The sequence below is a fragment of the Zootoca vivipara genome, chromosome Z2, assembly GCF_965207765.1.
Source record: "Zootoca vivipara chromosome Z2, rZooViv2.hap1.1, whole genome shotgun sequence".
In the NCBI taxonomy this organism is placed as follows: domain Eukaryota; kingdom Metazoa; phylum Chordata; class Lepidosauria; order Squamata; family Lacertidae; genus Zootoca; species Zootoca vivipara.
In genome coordinates this window covers 35,925,715-35,950,880 of record NC_142585.1, presented here as the reverse complement: position 1 = coordinate 35,950,880, position 25,166 = coordinate 35,925,715, and the positions used below count along the sequence as shown (strand labels likewise).

Below are 25,166 nucleotides of genomic sequence, written 5' to 3'. Positions count from 1 at the left end.
CATGTTCCTTCCCTGGAAGTCAAGGCCTAATATCTTCAATAAATTTTCCATCTCTCTCTCTCTCTCTCTCTCTCTCTCTCTCTCTCTCTCTCACACACACACACACACACACTTCCACGGCGATCTCATGCACATTCTGGAAAGCCAAGAGGGCCCCTGTTCATCTACCTGTGGACAGATGTGCCATGCAACCCAACTATTTTTCAGCCCTAGCTCCCAAACTGACTGTAACTGCCCTGTTCCCACCACTACAGCTGTTTGGCTTAAATTGTGGTGCCCACATGGATCTCAACTCGCATTGGCTCCAACCAGCATGGCTAATGGTCAGGGACTATATGGGAGGAGTGGTCTATGCCATGTTGACCTCCCCTGACTTAGATTTTCCTCTTAATCACAAGAATGGAGATTGGCCCGACTGTCCAACGATGGGCAGCTAAGCTAGTTGATGTGTTGCAATGGCTAGGCACCAACTAGGGGGCTTTATTCTTGGTGCCTCATTCTTTCCTGGTGCATCACAATGGCTGAAATCAAGAGTAGGTTCCATTCTGGCTTCCTCTGAAGCAGAACTGGGAGAAGGATGGTCTCATGCTGCCATTAAATTGGCACTGTGCCACCATTTTTACTCCTGGCAGTGATGTTACAGTTTCTACAGAGTCTGGGTCATGGGAGCCAAGGGGAAATTGCAGACTCACCAGTTTGTGTACCACTAGCCAGTAATAGCTTCTGCCAAATTCAGGCTGTTAATAAGTTTTGCTTAGTGAGCCTTTGTGTCATTATTCTAAAAGCTGAATCTCATGTGGTGCAGCAATGGAGAGGTATCCAATTGTCTGCTCACATGCTGTGCCAACTTTGGATTAGGCCAAGTGTTTTACAGGGTGCTGGGCAAAGTCTGAGGGTGTTAGACTTGGAAGACAGCAGCAGTTATCTAAAAACCTATGGATATCTTTCTGGATCAGGCCAATGGCCCATCTAGTCCAGCATCCTGTTCTCACAGTGACCAACCAAATGCCCCAAGGGGAAGCCCCCAAGCAGGACCCAAGTGCAAAAACACTCTCCCTTCCTGAGGTTTCTAGTAACTGGTATTTAGGAGCTTACAACATAGCCATCATGCTTACCTGGTAGCAGAAAGATTTATATGCAACAGTCAGAACCAGGTTATTCAGGACCTAGGATAGCTCCCAGGGGTACCAAAGGTCCAGAAAAGGTCAGAACCCAGGTCTTGTCTAGTTTTGTCGCTCTTGGCTGGCCACATAGTGTAACCAATAGACTATCCCCTCCTGAAACCATTTGTTAACAAAAAGAAATAACTCCTGTGAACTTCATGGTCAGCAGGAAAACTGGGGATTTCCCTGGAGGACTCAAATAATATGAAACCAATTTGACCTTTGTGGAATAATAAGGTATTCTGCTCTCACACTTTGCTGAATTTAGGGATGACAGGCCGATCCAGGGAAAGTAGCCGTTGGCGGTAGCTGGTATTCAGGGCAAGATGTTAACTGTCAAACCCTGAGATCAACCCTCAGGCATCTGAATTAATGCTGGAAAGCTTTAGACCTAATGGGGGAAGGAGGGAGAAAATATCTAAGAGGAGGGAAAAGGGTAAGTGGACAGCACTATCAAAGAAGCTTCTAACTTTCACCTGCGTAGAATGGAGAGCTCCCTGGACCTCCACCCCAAGAACATAGTTATGTGTCTCTTGGATATTAAGGATTTATAGGTTTAGAGTGTAGGTCAATATATGTCAGAAACCTTTTTCCTTTTTTTTCCTAAAGGAGGCAAAGATATTGGGTTAGGAAAGCTTCACATGTGAATGCATGTGAATTTTAGAAGTTTTGCATCCCAAGAACATTGTTGTATGGTTCTTGGATTATCAAGGATTTATGGGTTTAGAGTGTAGGTCAAGAAGTGTCAGGTTGCTTCTTTGCTTTCTCCTTCTTTTGCAGGAAAATATATTAGGATAAAGCCAGTGGGGTGTAATGGTTAAAGCAACAGACAGGGACCCAGAGGAGACTAGGGTTCAAATCTGCCACTCAGCCATGAAACCCATTGACTGACCTTGGGCCACTTACTACCTCTCAGCCTAACCTACATCACAGGGCTATTGTAGGGATTAATATCCCCCCCCCCAAAAAAAATCCATTTTCAAGATGTAGTGATGACCACCAATGTGGATGACTTTTTAAGTGGATTAGACAAATTAATGGAGGATTAAGCTATCAACGGCCACTGGCTACAATGACTAGTATGTTCTCCCTCCATTGCTGGAGGCAGTATGCCTCTCAATGCCAGATGCTGGGAATCCCAAGCAGGGAGAGCACTGTTGTGCTCAGGTTCTGCCTTTCAACTTCCCATAATGGGCACCTGCTTGGCCGCTGTGAGAAATTAATGCTGTGGGCCTATGGGACCTGATCCAGCAGCCAGGCTCTTCTTTCCGATGTTTCATAGTCTTGAACATCTGGAGGGCACCAGGATGACACAAGCTGCTCTGGGAGGTTGGTTTTTTTTCTGGCCAATTTTGTTGCCATATTTGTTCAGGTCACACAGCTGAGGTCCCTCCCATTTCCACAGGGCATTCACAACTTGACAGGTAGCCCTATTTGTTTATCCAAGTATTTTATGGTACTTCTTGTTTACAGTGGGTTCTGTTTTAACTTTCTTTTGTAGCGTCCTTGTTGTTGTTTAGTCGTTTAGTCGTGTCCGACTCTTCGTGACCCCATGGACCATAGCACGCCAGGCACTCCTGTCTTCCACTGCCTCCCGCAGTTTGGTCAAACTCATGTTCGTAGCTTCGAGAACACTGTCCAACCACCTCGTCCTCTGTCATCCCCTTCTCCTAGTGCCCTCCATCTTTCCCAACATCAAGGTCTTTTCCAAGGATTCTTCTCTTCTCATGAGGTGGCCAAAGTATTGAAGCCTCAGCTTCACGATCTGCCTTCCAGTGAGCACTCAGGGCTGATTTCCTTAAGAATGGATAGGTTTGATCTTCTTGCAGTCCATGGGATGTAGCGTCCTATTTCATCCTTATTATTAGTTACTCGGTGCTCTATTTGAGGAAGAAAAAGAGAAAGGAATTGATTAATTAATAGAAGGAGCATACAGAGATGATAGATCTAGGTAGCTAGAAAGAATTTGGCAAGAGCTTAAGTGGCATCCTTCAGAAATTATTGTTGTTACTACATTTATTTATACTCCACCTTTCCTTCAGGGAGCTCAATACTCCCTCCCTATTTTATCCATACAACAGCCCTGTTGGGTAGGTTAGAAGAAGTGACTTCATGGCTGAGTGGAGAATTTGAACCCTGGTTTTCTGGGTCCTAGTCCAATAACCCAGGAGTGGGGGATCTCCAGACTGCAGGCCTCATTAGGACTTGCAGCGGTCCCAGTTTGGCCGAGGCCATTTCCCCAAAACCATGCCCACCTGCCCCACACGTGACACCATAGGTGGCATCAGGTGAGGGGCAGGTGAAGACATGGCATCTAGTCAGAAGGTTTACAGTCACTGTCAATGGTGGGGAGAGCAAGCCTGCTGGGATTGGCTGCACTACAGGTGTTGGCTTCATGCTCCCTGGGAGCTGCAGCCAATCCCAATTGGCTTGCTTTCACCACAAGTGAGCTGATTGGGCAGCTTCTTTGCATGGTAAGAATCAAGCATCTTGGGGATTCCCATATGCCAGGATCCTATTCTTCAGTTTGGCTCATCTCCTTTGTACACACTCCTTTAAGATCACCCCTGATGAATATTCGCTTTTTATTTTTTTTAACCAAACTTTCCCAGCCATTGGGCCCTTTCCACTAGAAATCTACCTTTGGACTTCTCCAAAGACCAAAAACCTCTGTCTGTAGAGATTCTTTTACACCCCCTCCCACACCCCTCTAGCTCCAAGATAGAGGCTGAAGACTCGCACACGTTTAGGATGAAAGAGAACTGATGGTTTGAAATTCTCATGCGTCATAATCCCCTTAAAGCAGGAGGATTGACGACTTCATCAGAAGGATTGTGAACTCAACTTTGCTAGCTAGTGGTACACTTGAGGCTGAGAGATCTAGGGCTAGCTTTTTAGTCTTACCCTAACAGCAATTACAGAGACTAGCCAATTTTCCCGACAACCTCAAGGAAGCCCCATGTGAGAAGATCTACCATACATTACTGCCTCCTCATTTGTTTTAATCACAGGGAAATAGAAGTGATGTAGATTTCATCTCTTCTTCATCCTGGCCTTTTGAAAACCTGCTAAGATGTTTTCTTTAATGCAGCTGTTCTAAGTAGTGCAGTTCTTCAAATTCTCAAAAGATTTGTTCCCCTCTGAAAGTGGATTCTAGGGTTTTTATGTTTTTCTTTTATTTGGGGTACTATCTCATTTCTTTAGCAACACTTACAACAGCCTTTTAAGGTAGGTTAGTATTTATTTATTCTGTGGACGGCAGGGCAAGAGGGAGAATGGGAGGGAGAAGAAATTTGATTTGGTTCACATTTAAAGTTGCACCTATGAATCTGCACTTTCCAAAACATGATTGTTCTTCACAATGTACACTTCTCTGAATTTTTACAATTCTCTAGCCAAGTAATGTGCACAAAAATGAATATATTTGGGGAATGTGTGCATGAACAAATGTGTATATTAGTGAAACTAGCATAAGAAATGAATTCTATTGACTGATGGGAAGCCTACAAGCAGGACCTTAATGCTAAAAGGAGACCTTGTTTCCTAACCCTAACCCTAACCCTAAAAAGGGTCTAGTCACCTGCCATCTTATCACATGATCCTGAATGCTGGTGAAGCATCGTGTCCAAGAGTGTGGGTTGTTTAGGGAAGCTTTTAATCTTTAAGAAATTAGTATATTCTAATATTTCTGTTGGAAGCCGCCCAGAGTGGCTGGGGAAACCCAGCCAGATGGGCGGGGTATTAATAATAATAATAATAATATATTATTATTATTATTATTATTATTATTATTATTATTATTATTATTATATCCCTGGGTTTGACTCTCACCCCAGGAAGTCCTGGGTTGAGATATCGTTCCACCCACCAAGGCAAGCCTAGTTTTCTGGGTTCAGTTCCTTGTCCCCTTGTACAGTGTGGGGATAAAAAAATAAATGCTAGCCTACCTCAGAAGGCTGTTGTAAGGATTACTAATGCTAATTTGTTATAATGCAATTGAACCCTTGGCAGTTTGCTCCACTGATGATGATGATGATTCTGAAATAGCAAGCTATTTCTAGGTTCTGATCAGGGACAGATTAAGATGTGTTGAGGACTGACCCAGCCCTCACCTGGCACTAGTGTGGTTTGACACCTTATGGACACCTGTCCTGATGAAAATTTGGTACAGGTATTTCTGCACAGATTTACAAACACAGTATGACAAGTATGTAACCTCTAAGAATATCATATCAGAACGCTAATGACTGCTTTAGGGTCTGTTTTCCCATTTCCTTTATTTTTTAACCAGTTATTTTAAAAAAACCTTGATATTTAGTCATTTATGTGTGTGTTTTTATAGGCTTCTCACAATCCAAGGCCCTAAACTTTAGCTCACTTAGCTTGTGTATAAATTCATCACTTCCTCTGATATCTAGCCAGGTAAGGCTCAGGAAAACTAGTCTCAAGTTCTAGTAACTCCAAAGCAAGGACTTTAGTTAGAACATTGGGCTCTTCTTTGCTTTCATCAGTCCAGAGTATGAAAAGATCTCGCAGACTATCTCTCCACCCCACCCCCTCTACCTTGATTACTGGCTCGGCATAACATTAGCCATGTCCAACGATCCCACCTAATTCACCTTCTCTTTTATCAACACAGGGTGCTTAGCTAGGACCCTTAATTAACTCTCCTGTACTTTCATTTCCATGATGTCAATTTCCAGCATGTTCTCCCCAAATCTTTCCATCCAGTTGCAGACAACATTGTTGTAAAGATGCTGTCAGAGCGTTTGAACATGCTGGACTGCCACACCCGAGGCTGGGTGCTCCATGGATTCCCTAGGGATGAGGACCAGGCAAACCTGATGCAGCGTGCAAATATTAATCCAAACAGGTAAGAAAGAAACTTTTCTTCAGGGACATTTTGTGTGTGAGTAACTCACGAGGCAGAGCAGTGATCTTTCCTTCACAGCCTGCCCTGAAGTAGTGGTGGGTATTTGTGCTCGCTCCCATAAGAAGAGTCTGCTGGTTCAGGCCAGTGGCCCATCTAGTCCACCATCCTGTTTCTTACAGTGGCCAACCAGATGCCTGTAGGAAAACTGCAAGCAGGACCTGAGCACAAATGCAACTTGTCCTCCTGTGGTTTCCAGCAGCTGGTATTCAGAGACATAATGCTTCTGACAATGGAGGCAGAGCGTAGCCATCATTAGCCATCTCCTCCATGGTCTAATCCTCTTCTAAATACACCTAGGTTGGTAGGCATCACTACTTCTTGTCCTGAATCTTCCCTTCTGCCCTGCTCCTAAATCTGTGTGTGAATACCCTCTGTTGTCCCTGCACTTCCTCCCTGCCCACGACAACTCTACATAAGCCATAGCCCTCCACAGGCCACACTCCTCCCCAGCATTGCTCTGTCTGTGAACTGTGACCATGGCTCTCGCTTACTTGTGTGGAGGATGGAGATGTGGGGTGGTGCTGGTGGGGTAGTGACCCCTGGATTTTGATTGGCTGGAATGTCCACCATAGTGCAGAATGTATGAGCGGCAACTGCTTTTGCCTGTGGCCCCACCAACCACTGGCATGTGGCCCCTGGGAGCTTGCCGATGAAGGAATGTAGACTGAAAAAGGCACCCAGGCCATTCTCCAAGCTGTGATTCCTGTCTGGGCCTGTGAAGCCTCAGGAGAATAAGCCTTGCATGTGCAGAAATAGGACACTCAGGCCCTTAAATCAGAGCAGTCTGGATGTGCCTCTAGTTGTAGGGGGCACCTTTTGCCACAGGTAGGGATTATTGATGTGAATGCAGTGGTGTAATGGTGTGGGGTCAGTGGGGGGCAGGGATTTCAAAGGCCTGTTTCTATTTCCAGAGCATGAACCCTGCCTCTAGCATCCTAGAGGCACCCCATCAGCATGAAAGGGAGTCCTTTTAGCCACTGTAAGCTCCAAAACTAAGCATTTAAGAGCACTGAAAACACAAAGTGCTTCTTAAGTTTCAAGAGAATGGAGTGCAAGTTCTATTGCATAGAATAAAACTTCAAGGGAAACAGATTTTAAGCCACTCTGAAAGAAAATAATCTGAGCACACCAAATCATTTGCCTGTGTACTGTAATAGGAATTGCTGCTCCCAAAAAGGGGGTCCCAGCCTCATAGGGAGGACTGGACCTAGGAAGGAGCATGGGTGTTTTAGGCTCCTCTCTGGTTGGGAAAAATGACAAGAGACCACACCAGGATTCAAGAAAGCAAGGTCTGATCCTTTATTTAAAAGATACAGAAGACTGCTGCAGCAGGGTGTTCTTTCTCCCCCAGGAGAAAAGACCCAGAACCAAGGTCTGCCTCCCCATATATAGAAATTTGAAATTTCCTCCTCGAGTCCAAGGCCACTCCCAGAAGCGTAATCCATACATCACAGAAGGGGTGTTGCCCAAGACCACCCCCCAGAGACGTCATACCTACATCATAGAAAGGGCGGTCTACAGCAGAAATTTGAGTACTTTGTTTATCTCCTGTTTGGCAAGTTACCTATTAATGTTGGATTACCAAGGAGCCTGGCCAGTCTTTTGTAATGATAATATACTTAGTTCCTGAGCCAGGACACAGGCTTACACCCTATTCACACCTTAAATGTGCCCAGGGCCGGCTCTAGGTAGAGTCCCGGTGGTGCAGGGCGCCGGGCCGGTAGGTGGGGCGCTGCGCGGCAAAGCCGCGCGGAAGCCATACTGCACCCTGCGAGGGCGGGGGCGCCGGGCCGATCTCCGCCCCTCAGCACCAGGGCGCCCGACCTGCTCGAGACTGCCCTGAATGTGCCCCCAAGGCAGGATCTGTCAGCACAGACAATGGGGAGGTTTTTTTTTCATTTCCTCCCTAACATTTGACCAGTTTGGGAGAGTCAAAATGGCTTCAGGATTGCCTTCCTGTACAGTTTAAGACATGTTATTTATATATACACTTATGAACATTTAATTTTTTATATATGACCCCAAAATTCTTACAACAGTAAAGGTAAAGGTAAAGGGACCCCTGACCATTAGGTCCAGTCATGACCAACTCTGGGGTTGTGGCTCTCATCTCGCGTTATTGGCCGAGGGAGCCGGCGTACAGTACGTTCGCAGAAAATAGCAGATCTGGCTGAAAAGCAGCACATGAAGACTTGCAATGCATCTGTAATTATTGTTGTGCAGTTATAAGATTATTGCATCATCTCAGAAGGTTGTATAATCTTAGAAGAGGGTGTGGCTACGACTCCCACAAAAGGAACCTGCACTTCTGAATTTGCCACTACACTCCTGCATGAGTGTGGAAATTCCTAACTGAGTAAGATGTGAGGGGTGTGTGTGTGTTTTATTAGGGGACGGAGAAACTGATTTGATTCTGAGATTGATGCCATCCGCATACACACACAAAGCTGTTGACAAGCACTGGGCGAGAGAGAAACAATCGGTGGAAGCACAGCTAGCGGTCTGGTGGAAGCTGGGCTGTAAATCAGTTGCTTCTGGCACAGGTTATAAAACACACTGTCTGCAGTGGAGTGTGATTTCAGTGGGGGGGGGCTGCATGAAACCCAGATAGAATTAGTGCTCGGAAATCAATCTGGGAATGGAAGTGGAAAGGTATAAATCACAGCCTGAACCAATTGCATCTCCCCTTCTGCCTCCTCATTTTTAGGTGGGCTCAGGTTGATGAAATTAGATTAAAATAAATTTACATATATATCAAGTTTTATTATTAAAACCCCGTCACATCAGTAAACAAAGTTATTGGCTGAAAGGTCCGTTACTCTGTGCTGGGAACTCCGAGTAGACCTCTCTGGTTGATCAAAAGGCAGAATTATTGTCGGGACATAAACTTGTGAGTCTGTTTCTTAGAAGTAATAAATGGTTTAGTGTTCAACTACGATGTTTTATCTGACTTCCATCTCATAAACCTGGTGCAAATAATACTGAATTATATACCTTTGAGCAGTATCAGTCTCTTGGCTCTCCCGTCTTATGGAAGAGTAGAGGAAAGAAACTCAGTAATTGATGGCAGGGAAGAATGAAAAATCAAGTTATTTGAGAGGGTGGGGAGGAACACCCCCACCCCCCAAACTACAAGAAGCAAATTGGACTATAAAGTTCCTTAATATGTAATAATAAAAAAGAGAGATCTCTTGCAACCTCAGGAACAGCACCCAGAGATCTGCCCTTAAAGCAAAGAAGGAAATAATGTATTTCACACTGCCAACAGAGAAGGTATTAAATTTTGTTTAAATCAGTGTTGGCCCCCAAAGCAAGATGAACAGCGGCAGGCTCACAAAGGAAATGCAGGCAACCCACATTTTGCATGGGGGTTACATTCCAGGTCATCGTGCACCTTGGTGGAGCACACATAAGCCCTCCCTGCCCCCGTTATGCCCTGTTATGCCCCTGTCACATCCTCTTTCTGGTCCGAAAACAGCTCGCGCATATATTGTCACCTGTCTTTTAATATGCGCAAAACAGGAGTTGACTGTACTGAGACAATCGAGGAAGTACTTATTCACACAACAATGTAATTTTTAAATTATGAAATTCACTGCAATACCTGGTGATGGCCACCTGCCCCAATGGCTTATAACAACGATTAGATAGACACCTAGAGGATCAGTCTATCAAGCATGATAACAAAATGGAGCATCTCTATAAAGGAAGCACTATTCCACTGAATGGGGCTGTAGGGGGAATTTGATTCAGTTTGCATTTAAAGGTGGTCTTACCAAATTCTCACTTCCGGAAATGAAACTTGAACCGATACACAGCTATCCGTCAGGATTCACACTTCTCAAAATTTCCAAAGTGCAGTACTCTGGCCAAGTAATGTGTGCAGCTGCAGACATACTTCTGGAAGCGTGACCTGGTTTTTGGAAGTACGTCTGCAGCCGGAGCTGGCTTCAGTGGACGCTTCGAAGCTGCAGTGGAGGCCTTGGTCTAGTCGCTGTGATGGTGGCAGAGAGCCAGCAGAGGGAAGGTGCTGGGTGGTTGGGTGAGCCGGTGGTGGCATCAGTTTGAGGCAGTCTGAGCCACATTTGTAGGTAGGGGGTGACGGTGGCAGGGCATGCCACGCGGCACACACATTGTCAGGATGAGGCACACATCATTGGAAGGAGGCCTCCTCCATCCCCTCGACATCCCCTCGCCTTAATATTTCACAGATTGAGCCAGTATTAAAAGGCTCTGGTGGGTCTCTCTAATTGGATCACTCCCCTAACCCCCATCATTTCTCCTTCTTTGCTTTGTTGGTACAGTAATATGTTCCACTTTCCCAAAACCTGATATAGGATGAGTGTTTTAAATTTTAAGAACAAATTTTAAGTGGTGAGGGAAGAGTGGGAATTCGGATGATTCTCCCTGCATTTTTTTTCTTTTGGTCATTATTTAGGCCTTCATCTTCCAGCATCTGATTTTCAGGTTGGATTAAGGATAATAAACAGCCTATTAATGGAGGCCTGAACTAGGAGATGGAGTTTGAACCAGCAGCAAAATTCAATGGCTGAGAGAGGTTAATAACTCTATTACTACCAGCTCTATTCTTTAGCCGTTTGAAGAGCTAGGTATTAGCCCTATCTTACTCCTCTATTAATTGAGCTAATAGAACCCCGGTGACCTTCACATGGTGCCATTATCCGTGAGTTTGCCAGACGTGGGCAGGAATACTTATAGCTGAATATGTATTCTGCGGATGCTCCCATTTCAGTTGGAAGAAAGATTTTGGTTAAAGATCACCTAACTTCAAATCTTCTGTTCTTTCCTCCTCTTAACATTTACCTGCTGCTTTCCATGGCCAATCGAAGTAATAAAAAAAAGTGGAGAGATGAAGGTACGTGACTTAATTAAGATCCCAACGAGTTAATGAGGGAAGTTTTTGGAGTCCACAGTCAAAAGTGTTCATGTGTGTAGGTGAAAGAGAAAGAGAAAGAGAAAGAGAAAGAGAGAGAGAGAGAGAGAGAGAGAGAGAGAGAGAGAGAGAGAGAGAGATTATTTTTGATGGCTGGATTAATTAACACTTGAATAAATTTAAAACACTGGGCTCTTATCCCATGCTGTACGCTTGCTTTGCAAAATGGCACCACACAAAGATGAATGAAGAAAAGAAGATGAGAAATCATTTATTTTTTAATTTACTGAGTTTGTAACCTGCCTTCCTCCTCAAGGATTGAAAGGCACTTAACAGAGATACAATTTTTAAAGATGAAAATGAAATAAATTATAAAACACATTTAAACATTCTAAAAACAGTTGCAATCAAAAGCATCTAAAAGCAGTTAGAGTTTTTTATTTTAAAAAATACACCATTGTAAAAGCAATTTCAGTTAAAAACATTCTTCCATCCTATGATCTCACGGTTTCCAGGATCAGTATTCTTCAGCCACTCAATGCCTGGCTAAATGGGAATGTTTTCACATTTCTCCTGAAAAGTTACTAATAATGGAAACACACACACCTCATTAGGGAAGGCATTCCACCATCTTCCATTATTATTATTAATAATATTATTATTATTCCTGCCTTTCTCTCGAGATGGGATTCAAGGCAGCATCCAATATTTAAAGAACAACCTTATATAATGCAAAATGATGAAAAGAAACTAGTTAATAACAATAGCACATTTAGAGCTAGCCATTCAAATCCACTTTGCCCCGACCGTAGCCCAGTGATCAGCATCGCCTGCACCTTAGTTTTCAAAGGCTCATCTGAACAGGAAGGTCTTTGCCTGCCAGCAGAAGGAAAGCAAAGAGGGAGCCAGTCTCCCTCTTGGGAGGGAATCCCACAATATGAGAATAGCCACAGAAAGGGCTCCCTCTCTTGTCAACTACCAAAAAAGAAAGAAAAGAAAGAAAAGAAACAAGAAGAAATGTTTCCTGATTGTAAATTTTCACCAATATCAGAGAAATCTCTACAATTTACAGTTTTTCTTGTATTTAAGAAAGAGAGGATGTGGGTCTTCATACCCACAAAGGGTTGTTATGTGGCATTTGGACATGATGTCAACTCCTCAGCTTGCCAGCTCGTTCAAGCCCCCATCCAGGCTCTCAGGTGCAGACTCCAAAAAATGACCTTGATCAAAGTGTTTGAGGTTCTATCTACCTGGATCACTCTTATCTCTAGAGTGGTTTATAATAGTCAGACCATCTCTCTGACTATCATCAACCACCACATAATTATCTTCTGTCGGCAGAGAGCTAACAGAGAGACAGTCATCTGCCATTTCTTCTCCTCAGAAGTCAAAAGATGCCCAGTTTTTCAAACTCTCAGGGGGAAATGGTGGCTTTCTTAGGGGCGGGAGGGCACAGTGGATCAAATCATCTCCCCAGATCTTCTGCTGGTCTTTGCTAGAGTGACAGTGGGGGACTAGACGCTCTCCAAAACTGGCTGCCAGGATTATTCTCAGTTGTTGGATCTTTTTGCTCATCATGCCTGAGAGCTGATGTCAGTAGCAGCATAGGGAGGTTCTGGCAGGAGTCCTCTCCTTGCTTCAACAGCTGTTCCTGCTGCCACTGCTACAGTAATCATCAGGCAAGCCCAGGACAACCCAGTGACTGGGAAGTGGACCCTGTGGTTGCCTTGCAATTTGCGACTCTGTTTTTATCTTTTGCAATAATGTGAAAGGCTAGGATCCAAAGGACTATTTGTAGTGTCCCTCCTGGACAGGCACTAAGTGTTTATGGGGGGCAGGGGGCTTCCCATTCCAGCCCCTTGTGCCCCAAGAAAGCTGCTTCTGAAGGTCAGAGCTTCATCCAATATTGTGGTTCAGAAAACGACGATGAAAATGGATCGAGAGGATCAAGAGACCCCCTACAAAGGTTTCAGTGTTTAGGAGTTTTTAGTTTAGATAAAACGTAAGAGGTGACACAATAGAATCTTATAACCAGCATGGCCTGGAGAAAGTAGATGGATAACAGTTTTCCTTTCCCTCGTAGCACTAGAACTTGTGTATATCCAATGAAGTTGAATGTTGGAAGATTCAGGGCAGATAAAAGGAGGAACTTCTTCATGCAGCGCAAACTATGGAACTCCGTCCTGCAGGAGGCAGTGATGGCCAACAACCTAGATTGCTTTAAAATAGAATTGGACAAGTTCATGGAGGAGGAGGAGGAGGAGGCTATCAAGGGCCATTAGCCATGATGGCTATGTTCTGCTGCTGCAGTTAGAGGCAGCATTGCTTCTGAGTACCAGTTGTTGCAAACAGCAGGAGGGGAGAGTGCTCTTGTGCTCCAATCCTGCTTGTGGGTTTCCCACAGGCATCTGGTTGGCTGCTGTGAGAACAGGATGCTAAACTAGGACCAATTGACTTGATCTAGCAGTCTTTTCTTATGTGCTTGTGTTTGCTAAATGCTCCCATTTCCACCACCTTTTTTAAAATAATAATAATAATAACAACAACAACAACAACAACAACAACAACAACAACAACAACAACAACAACAACAACAACAACAGAGATTGGGGTGGTGAGGGGCACAGGGAAAGGTATGAAAAAGTGGGAATTCAAATCACTCCAGAAAGCACAGCCTTCTGTGGCTCACACTGATGGCCACCAACTTGGGTTTGAAAGAGGATTACCGTACATTAGACAAATTCATGGAGGAGGAGAGGGCTATTAGCCATGATGGCTGTGCTCTGCTGATGGAGTTGGATGGAGCATTGCTTCTGAATACCTGTTGTTGCAAACAACAGAAGGGGAGACTGTTCTGGTGCTTGAATCCTGCTTGTGGGTTTCCCACAGGTATCTGGTTGACCACTGTGAGAACAGGATACTGAACTAGATGGTCCACTGGCCTGAATCAACAGTCTCTGGGCTGCCAGCCAAAATGATCGGCCAGATTGGGTGGTGAGGGCCAGCTGCCCATTGAGCATAAACTTGCATAACAATTGTACCAGCCTTACAGGATGTGGAAATTGAAACCTGGAAAGCATTGGAAATTGGGTAAAGAAATATTAAATATATTATCCCCTGGCACCCTAGATTGAGAGAAACAATACAATGTGATAATAATTTCATATTTTAAATTAACAGCATTCTTTGGGGGTTTAAGACTGAGACTGGGAAGGTCAGGGTCTTTTTTGCACGTCGTAGGACAGTGGCACATTGTAAATGAGAGAGGGGAAAAAATACATGAGCGGGAAATGAAGCTGTCCTGTTATTTCTAAGCTGTTGACATTTGACTATTTATTTCCACTGTTTGTGCTTGTGCTGGAGGGCGGGGAGGGGAACGATGAATATTATTATTCTAAGTAAATGTGGAAAGGTCGTTCTTGCTTCTTGAAGGGTTAAAACTTAGTTTAAGGAAGTCTGTTACTAGGTTTGCTATCTGCCTTTTGAGAGCTGTGGGGCAATTAACTTTTGAAGCAACTACCTCAAAAATGTAAATTACCTTTGAACCTGGCCAGCTCCCAGGAACTCTGGGAATAAAAGCAGAAAGCCAGATTTTGTTGGCTAAGTGGGAACCTTAACTCAGGGAAGTTCTGTTAGAACAGATGAGACTTTGCCTGGGTAAGGCAGCTACTCGAGTTGTGAACTGAGAATCCGTTCTCTGGCTGTATGCAAGTGTTGTAAAATTAGGAACATAGGAATCAGACCCTTGCTGACAGCAGGTCAGTTGGGGATTGAAGCTGAGACCTTCTGCATGCAGAACATGTGCTATATCTTTGAATCTTTAATCTTTAATCTGAAAATAAAATAAGACTTCAGTTCTCATGATTCTGAATAGGAGATGCTGAGGAGTGAACCTGGGAGCTTCTACCTGCATGGCTGTTCCCTGTATGCTTCAAAGTTTGCAGACTAGCCTTTTTCAAAGAGGCAGCCCTGTTACTATCCACAAATTGTACCATAATACATAATCAGCAGTAGGGCAGGCTCTTAACATTGGGTAGGAAGAAGGAGGTGAGCTGTTTCTCTCTCCTCCCCCCCCCCCCCCGCCCACACACGCAAAGGCTGCCAAATGCTATTCCTTCTAGGTAGTCAGATAGCCGTTAATTAATAAAACTGTCAGATTAATTGTCCCGGTCTGGACATCCTTATCCATTCTGTAATTCTACCTTGCCAGCATCACTCCCTGCCCCCCCCACTACTCTTTGCCCTATAGCTTCCAGCTCAATTAACTTAATGCTATGCAAATGAAAGGCTCTCCTCATCATTAGCTTCTAGCCTGTGAATGTTAATAGTATAATTGGGTCTTCAGCAAGGTAATTAGACACGATTTCTTCCATTAGTCTTACAAGGCCTAATTATTGTTGATAGGAGAGAGGGGACCAAGTCCCACAGCTGCCAGCAAAGCGGGGGCATCTGGGTTAAAGCAAATATAGACAAAACATTGACAAGGTAAAACAACCGTTGAGATGTATAGTGGGGGTCAGATAGAGAGGGGGGAAGGGGGGAGAGCGAGACACTGTGCCACAAGCAATATAGTCATCACAGATGTTGCAAGAGCAATAGGACTTGGATACAGGGATCTCTGAAATCCCTAAGAATGAGCCAGGAAATAGCAATGTTTTACCCACACGTTCTTCCCCACTCTCCCCTGCCCATGGGGCTACCATCCCTGTTCACTCCACTCCCAACCCCACTTACCTTAAGACCTTTTCCCCACTCCCTTCAGCCACCCCTTCCTAACCCCTCCTCCCCCCTTTACACCTGACCAAACCCTCTCCCTTTACACTTCCTCTACTCCCTCACAGTTTGTCCCAACCCCTTTCAAAGGGTGGGGGAGGCACTTCAGAAAGTTTAAAGAGGGGTTTGCCAAGCCTCACTCTGAATCTTCTTCATTTTTTGGTTAAACAGCTTGCTTGGACAACCTGACACCCATGCTGCTTCCTCACCTGCCTGCTTGTTGTTCATGGCTATACAAACCACATAATGACAACAGCCTTACACTTTTATGTATATAGGAAGATACACACACGCTACAGTACACACAACAATAACATTATTTTGCAGTCCAGCTCCAGCAGTGGAGGCTTGCGCATTGGAGGGGGGGGTCACTGCCCCACTAACCTCAGTCTGCACTCAGCTGGACCCCACTTGCTTGCCTTCTTACAACCAGCCCAGGGGGTGGCACTGCCCAGCACCTTCCTCCTACTTCTTAGTCTCAGTGTGGCCCTTGGAGGATTTAGCAGGGGGGAGGAGGGGGAGGAAGAATCCAACTTTTATATTCCAATTATAAGGTTATAATAATACTGTAATAGTTGGGCTGTAGCCAACCATTTAGCTGGGTCTGATGAGAGTTCTAGTCCAAAACATCTGGAGGGCTCCATGTTGATGAAGGCTGCATTAACCTCTGTACCAGAAGCAGAAAAATAATAGGATAAGAAGAGTCCTTCTGGGTCAGACCAATAGACTGTCAAACAGTATCCTACTCTCACAGTGTCCAACCAGATGCCTGTGGGAAACCCTCACCTTTTTCCCCTCCTGAAGTTTTGAGTAGCTGGTTCTCAGAAGCATTCCTGCCTCCAGCTGCGGAGGCAAAGCACAGTAGCCATCAATAGCCTTATCCTCCAAGAAAATCAATTCCAGGCTTGGCTCTCCCTGTATTGCATTGTGTTTATGCAACCAGAGCGCCTCACAGCCATCATCTCTGGCTGAGAAATATTCCTTGTCTGCGAACAAATTCTCCTGTAAGGGGTTCTGAAGCTGACTCGTATAAAGGGAGAGAAATGCCACATCAAGCTGAGGTTTGATGGAGCAAGAATTATGTTTTTTAATTCAGAGTTGTGTACAGAGTGCTCATAAACCCTTGATCATGATGGAGGGTTCAATAAACATTGGGGAGCCATAAATATTTCTCTGGGAAATGGCTTTGTGAAACATTTAGTTGTTGAGTAATAAGCAGATCAGAGGAAATCAGATGAGTGGGAGTCTCAGGGTACTAATCTTGATGGGTTATATATGTTGCTGTAGTGATAGGAGGATTGAGAAAAAGGTTTTTTTTTTAATATATATACAACCAAGGCAATGAGTTGCAGAGCTTTTTCCTAATGCTGCTGTACTGCCTGTGTTTGGACCCATCAAAATGGAGGGATGCTGGCTTTCAGATAACTTTTGCTCTTGATTTTTGATCTGGGCAGTTCAATGACCCATGAAAATTAAAATCTGGCCAGACTTGAATTAGGCATTCTTGATGATGTTTTTCAAAATAAAGGCTGCAAACACACTTTACATTTAAAGCACCTCCTACTGCTGGGAACTGTAGTTTGCTAAGAGTGTTGGGAATTGTAATTCCATGGGAGGTAAACTACACTTCCTGAGATTCTTGAGTAGAGAGGGTGTACTTTAAATATATGGTGTATCTCCACTGAGGGCCTTTTTATCTAGAGATGTAATTAGGCATGTACAAAGATGAGGAGCATGAATTCACCATCATGCATATGTACCGTACATAGTGATGTAAGGAGACAACATTTTCCATCCTATCTTGGCTTTGCACCAACCAGTGCTGTTTTTGCTCTGCTGCACTTCGGCCTCCACTTTAACTGATGTTATTTGTCCCCGATACACACTGTGGTTGTAACCTAACAAGTTATATAATGAACTTCCATGTATTTCAGTGGAAATGAAACGTCAAAAACAATGCAAAAACCTATCATTTGCAGACTAAAAAAAGTAGCCAATACCACTCGTACTTACTTGCCTGATTTCTGTTCCTGACCTTGTATGAATGTGCAGATTGTAGGAATTTTCACTCCCATTTCTGTTTCTGACGCAATTCTCAGACATCCCTACCCCAGTACCGTATTAAAGGCTTCTGGGCATGCAATCCTGGTGGGAGGGGCGGTAGAGAGGGGCTGAAATATTCTTGGCATAAGGAACTTCAGGCCTGGGAACTAAATACAGCCCTCTAGGAGTCCCTGTGACTCTCCCCAGGCCAAACAGCATGTGGGCAATACCTCTCACTTTCCTGGATGAAAGATGGAGAAGGAGAAGCTTGGATGTTTTCATGGTTGGAATGTAGCTTTCTGTAAAAAGGTAAAATTCACATCAATTTTTCTACTCACTTTTACCCACCACTGGTGCGTAACCTGCAAAAGGTCCCCCACAACAGAATGCAGCCCTAGGACTGAAAGAAGTTCCTCACTCCCATTCTAAGGCTCCTGTCACTATGAGGGCCTGATGATGATGACCCAGATCCCTGCCCAAATTGGGATGGAGATCTGCCCCACCCCCAAATGCTGACCCAGCAAACAGGTTTCAGTCTTCACTCAGCCATATAAAGATTTCAAGACACGTGCCTGGCACTGGAAAAGCTTCTTCTTGGACAGTTTTCCTGGCTTTCTTCCCCAAACCAGGACAGTTGGCAAACCCCAAGTTCCATTGAAGCCTCCTTGCTTCACATCCTGTACTTTAGCCAACAGACTGCACCAGGATGACAAGCCTCTTTGTCTCCTGAGTGTCCAAGCCTGCACGATACACAAGCAACTGTTACTAGAAGTGCAACCCTTTGGCACTAGAGGAGCGTCCTGAAAGATGGCGATGAAAAGACAAAAGGGTTTCAGTTCAGAAATGAGGCATATTGGATGTGTTTGGGTGGAAATAACACTCCTCACAGTCCATCCTCGGCAAGCGGCCAGTGAGGTTGGCTTCTTGGGAGGATCCGGCGAGAGACAGCGCCGTAGAGAGATGGAATAGAACAGATGCTGCCAAACCAAGGACAGTAAAGTAGGCTAATGGACCAGTGGGAAAACCAGTATTTTCTGCCCCTCTTGTCCCCTCCTTCTCTTTCTCTCTTCCACCATAAGCACTTCTTCACACAACTAAATGACAAAATTTGCACCTGCAAGAGGTGTTGATGGCCACCAATTTAGGTGGCTTCAAAAGGGGATCAGACAAATTCACTGACTATCAATGGCTGCTAGCTACAATGAGAGCCAGTGTGGTTCAGTGGTTAGAGCATTGGACGAGAACCTGGGAGGCCAGTGTTCAAATCCCCAACTCGAACACACAAGGTGCACAAGGTGATCTTGGGCCAGTTACAGTCTCTTAGGCTAATGCAGGGGTCAGCAACCTTTTTCAGCCGTGGGCTGGTCCACCGTCCCTCAGACCATGTGGTGGGCCGGACTATTTTTTTGGGGGGGATGAACAAATTCCTATGCCCCACAAATAACACAGAGATGCCGTTTAAATAAAAGCACACATTCTACTCGTGTAAAAATACCAGGCAGGCCGCACAAATAACCCAGAGATGCATTTTAAATCAAAGCACACATTCTACTCATGTAAAAGCACACTGATTCCCGGACCATCCGCGGGCTGGATTGAGAAGGCGATTGGGCCACATCCAACCCCCAGGCCTTAGGTTGCCTACCCCTGGGCTAATGTATCTCACAGGGTTGTTTTGAGGAAAAAATGAGGAGGGGAGGAACTGTGTACTATGTTAATTACACACCCCATTTTCATTGTGTTTCTTTTGTTAAATGAATAGGGTGAGATAAAGTAATACTGTAGTAGTGAAGTTTACACAATTAATTGCATAAATTATGTAATCTCATCACAGCAGGCAGACAGTTGGTGTGGCTTTCTGCATCAGAATGGAAACAGGGCAGTGGAAAACTCAGTGGGTACCATCTCCTGCACACACACATCCACCGAAGTGAATGAGACCTGTTCAGGAGCACTGGAATTCTCTTGAAAGAAGGCCTTGGTCATTTCAGTGATGTTCGTTCAAGCCTTCTGGTGGTGCTGATAATTCTGTAAATTATTTAAGTGCCATTTGGATTTTCAGTCTTGGTCGCCAAAATGCCTTGCTTCCTCCCCATCTTGATTGTGTCTTGGGAACCATGAAGCTGAGAGCAGAGAAATGCAGCTAGCTGGAATCAAAGGAGCTGGAAGTTTGACCTTTCAAGATGAAAAATTCATCTCAAAAAGGGGAATAAACCTCCAGTAACCTCTTGGAGGGTCTCTTGATAATGCCCCTGTTCAATGGGCAAAGGGAGACAACTTGGTCCAGTTTTGTCATTTGAATGCCAAATGAGCTCATTTGAGAATGGCCATTCAGAAATGTTTGAGCTGTATACATGCCATACATGTAAAGTACATTTAAAACACACTACTTCTCCCAAGGAATCCTGGGAACTGTAGTTTACCTCACACAGAGAGCTACAGTTCCCAGTACTCTTGGCAGACTACAGATCCCAGGATTCTTTGGAGGAAGTCACATGCTTCAGATGCTTGGTATGTCCACAGTCTAGAAGGAAATGGAAATATTACAGGCAAATGGGAGATATTTTATATGAAAGGTCTTTAAAGAACTACAGAGATAATACATGTGCATGGGTTTCAGCATTTGCAGAGACTTTTGAGTATTTACGAAGAGTGCAATCTCTCGAGAACAGTTGTCTTATTTATTTATTTATTTATTTATTTATTTATTTGTTCTCTTGCAATGTTATATATCATTTTTTTGCTCTCCTTGGATACATACACACACACACACACACACACACACACACACACACACACACTCGCAACTGTTTAAATTGCCGCTGTCAGGGGCTCTCACATGCTCTCAGTTATGTCATCACAAAGTCAAATCCAATTGATTGCAGGAAGCTTTAACTGATGTCCAGTGACATATTCTTGCCACATGTTAGGTTGTATCCTGCATCCTGATGGGGTGAGATGGTTCATTTTATATACGAAGATGGGGGGGAGTAGGGATATGTATTTTATTTAATGAAATGTATACACCACTTGATTGTAAAAAAAAACTTGTCTAAACATAAATGTTTTTAGCAGGTGCTGAAAAAGGTACAGCAAAGACACAATAGGCAGGAGTTCCAAAGTGTAGGTTCTGTCACACTAAAATATTGATTTCTTACAAATGTGGAATGAGAGGAGATGCTCAGGAATGATAATGTCAACCTTCTGTTTCATTGTGCCGTTCTATATTGCACCATTCCAAAAGGAGACTAGGGTTGTCAGCATTCAGGACATTTTGGGTTGGGGTATTGTTTAGCTGGTTTTGATTTTGTTATTATTGCCCCAATTGTCTAAATTGTTTTAAATTGTTTTCAACTGTTTCTATCTTGTACGTTTTGACAATTATTATTTTTGTGGGATGTGCCTAGGAAGAGAGGAGCTGGAGAGAGCAGCTCCTCCTCCGTCCCAGTCACTGTGGTTCAGGGTAGGGGGAGGTATGATAATGGGGCGGGGAGTTGAGCAGGCTGGGTAAGGAGGGGCACACAGCACAGGCAGGCAGTGACTGTGCCATGTTCCACCCCCTCCTCCAATCTGGGGAATTGGGGTTATCCTATCAGCCAGCACTTGGCTCTGTGGCTGCTGTTGTTGAATGCTAGGTGGGCTTGGAGTTTACCTTCCAAGTCCCTGACTGCAGAATCCGTTACCGGCAGCCGTGTGACACCGGATTTTGCATCGACGTAACTTCCGGTGTTGTTTTGCCCTTCTATGGGCACCAAAAATGGCTGTTGCCGGCTTTGAAAGTCGCTTCTACGCATGTCAGGAAGTGCGTCGACGCAACTTCCGGTGTCGCTCTGCCCATCTATGGGCACCAAAAATGGCCGCCTCCGACACCGGAAGTCGCGTCTATGCACTTCTGGACATGCGTAGATGCGACTTTTGAAGCCGGCGGCGGCCATTTTTGGTGCCCATAGAAGGGCAAATCAGAAAGAAAAAAAAAAGGCCGATGGCAGGAGAAAATAACGGAGAAAAACGGGAGACGAAGTGATACGGGGGACCACCGGGAAAAGGTAAGTAAAAACGGGGGTTTCCCGGGGGAAACGGGGTACTTGGCATCTATGGCTTGGAGTGGATGAGGAGGACAATCTGTTCTGCATCACTGAGACCTGGGTGGGTGAGCAGGGTGGAGCCACCTGTGCCCACCACCTGGCACTCAGTACAGCAGCAGAGCAGATTTGAGGGGTGGGAAGGGGGAGTTGCTGTTGTGTATAGAGATTCCATATATCTGTCCAGTTAGAGTAGAAGGAACTAGAGTGTATGTTCCTGGTATTGGGAAATATGGACAGATCAGGGATTCTTCTGCTGTACCACCTGCCTTGCTGCTCAGCTGTCTCCCTGTCTGAGCTGACAGAGCTGGTCTCAGAGGTGGTGTTGAGGCCTTCCAAAATGTTGGTTCTGGGGGATCTTCAACATCCATACTGAGGTGACTGGCTCTGGGGTGCCTCAGGACTCCGTGGCTGCCAAGACAAGCATGGGACTATCCCAACATGTCAGTGGCCCAACACATGGCGGGCCTCACTCTGGACCTTGTTTTCTCAGTTTGTCATGGTCAGATCACTTCCTGTTGACATTGCCGCTTTCAGCACCTTGCCCTCTCTCCAGAAGGGATGGATCCAATGGGTTTCCAGATAGCTTTGGGAGATTTTCTGGCTGATATGACTGGCACTCCTAACAAAGCCCTGGCTGACCTCTGGAACATCTGAATGGATCATCCAAATGGATCAGACTGTTGACACAATCGCCCCTGACCTCCCTCTCCCACCTTGTGGAGCCTGCTTAGCTCCCTGGTATCCTCCAGAGCTTAGGGTGAGGAAACAAAAAGGGATACGGCTTGAATGCAAATGGAGGAAAGATCTGATCAAATGCAAGTGAACGCTGGTGAGGGCTCATCATCGAGCCTATCTAGTGGCAATGAAGGCAGTAAAAGAGGCACGCTTTGCTGCCTCCATTGCATCCTCAATATGTCTTCTGGTGGCCCAGCTTCCCCCTATCTGGACAGGAGTAGCCTGACTACTGTTGCCTATGCTCTGGTAACTTATAGGTTAGATTACTGCAACATGTTATCCATAGGGCTGCCTCTGAAGATGATTCAGAAACTTCAGCTGTTGCAGAATTTGGCAGCCAGTTTGCTCACCAGAGCAAGACAATCTGATCATATTACATCAATCCATGCCCAATTCAGAGTGCTGGTTTTGACCTATAAAGCCTTAAATGGTTCAGGACCACAAGAACCGCCTATCCCCATATGAACCAACTTGGGCCCTGTGTTCATCATCTGAAACCCTTCTTGGTGTGCTTCCTCCATGAGAGATCCAGAGGGTGGCAACACGAGAATGGGCCTTTCCTGCAGCGGTTCCCCATTTGTGGAATGCTCTCCCCGGGGAGAATCAGATGGCGCCTTCATAATATACCTTTAGGTGTCAGGTGCAAACATTCCTCTTCAACCAGGCCTTTGGCTGACTAACATCCTAACATCCTATACCCTTTTGTACAGGGAAAAGACTATATCAAGAGTGTGCCGTACCTGATGTGCTGAATCATTTGAGAGAGACCCCTGGTTGTAATGGAGGGCATGAAGTCCAGAGCTTACCCAGTGGTAGCCTCCACATGGATATTGAAGTCACCCAGGACTATCATCCTGGGGTCTTCCGACAATACCCTAGAGGCCACTTTGGCCAGTGATTCTCAGGGATGCTGCTGGGCAACAGGATGGTCAGTAAACCAGCAGCATCTCTTGGCCTGGCATCCAAGTTCAGATCTTCTAACCCTGTCCCAAGATCAAGAGGCTTTCTGGTCAAGGGGGTAGTGCTTTTATGGACAATAGCAACACCTCCCTCCAAGTCGTCATCCCCAATTCTAGCCTAGTGCTGTACTGAGTACCCAGGTGGACACAGCTGCGTAAAATCAAGGCAACCCAGCTCACTTATCTAAGTCACAGTAATGCAGCCTGTTCATCCATGATCATTGTGGATGAGCATGGCCTTGTTATGGATTGATCTGGCATTTAGCAACAGCAGCACCAAACCAGATTGCTCAGTGGATATGCTAACAGTACCTTCTAGAGGAGTGAGAAGGCTAGAACATGGAGCAGAGACTAACCATCTAGGCCTCCATCCCAGATGGAAGTCAGGCCCTCCAACTGTACCTTCCCCACCCCAAACCACTGAAATTGGGGTATCACTAAATAGCACAAGTCAGGAGAAAATGGTACTTTCCAGTGTCATCAAAAGAAGGACTCTTTGCACAACCTATTTCCCCTGCCCCCAGAGAAATTCCTACCCCAGAGAAATATCAAGTAGTTTTTGCTTTAAATTCAAACCAGCAAGCATTGGGGCCACCTCTATCAGAGGAGAGCAAAATCCAGAAGTTATAGAAGAAATGCATAGGTTTCTTCCGAGAGCATGTATTCCTGATGCATCTTGTCATTGCCTCTCAGGAGAGCAGTACTAAAATTCCACTCATCATTTTATCATTCAGCTCAAAATCTTCTTGGCTGTTTTTCACACCACAACATTTTGTGTGAAAAGTGACATTCTTTTCATTCTCGTTAAGAATCAGTTTTCTCTTAAGCTTCTAGGGGCTGTGGCTGGTCAGCTTGAGCCAAGATGGCAGACTCGTTTTGCCGAGTGCCCTGCCAGTGCAAAGAGGGGCAAGTGAGAAACATGCCTCCTAAACCAGCCAATATACCAATTCCTTTGCCAGTCCACTGCATGTCTACTTTGCAGACCTATTAGCTCAAGCATTGGCCCAAGGCATCAGACATGAAAACATAAGAAGGGCCTGCTGAATCAGGCCACCTACTCCAGTATCCTGTTCTCATAGCAGCCAAGCAGGACTGGAGGCTGTGTATAGCTAGAATGAGCAGTAGCCATCAAGAGTCTTACCCTCTTCCTAGTCTCAGTCTTAAACCCCCAAAGAATGCTGTTAATTTAAAATATGAAATTATTATCACAGTGTATTGTTTCTCCCAATCTAAGGTGCCAGGGGATAATCTGTTTAATATTTCTTTACCCAATTTCCAACACTTTCCAGGTTTCAAGGCCAGTACAATTATTATTGTACAAGTGGAGCATTAGGCCTCTGCCTCAATGGGCCCTCATCACCCAATCTGGCTAATCATTTTGGCTGGGAGCCCAGAGCCCAGAGACTGCTGGTTCAGGCCAGTGGAGCATCTAGTTCAGTATCCTGTTCTCACAGTGGTCAACCAGATACCTGTGGGAAACCCACAAGCAGGATTCAAGCACCAGAACAGTCTCCCCTTCTGTTGTTTGCAACAACAGGTACAGTGATACCTCGGTTTATGAACACAATTGGTTCCGGAAGT

General features: G+C 45.0%; 1 protein-coding gene across 5 annotated transcripts in view; it reads left to right on the top strand.

Annotated features, from left to right (window-relative positions):
* The window catches only part of AK8 (adenylate kinase 8), a 106,702-nt gene that overhangs the window by 65,614 nt on the left and 15,922 nt on the right, over nucleotides 1-25,166 (top strand). For all 5 annotated transcript variants that reach the window (XM_088664762.1, XM_088664763.1, XM_035102200.3 and 2 more), the window contains one exon: nucleotides 5,895-6,036. In XM_088664762.1, coding sequence (XP_088520888.1) covers nucleotides 5,895-6,036 — 142 coding nt within the window. The remainder of the gene's footprint in view (nucleotides 1-5,894; nucleotides 6,037-25,166) is intronic.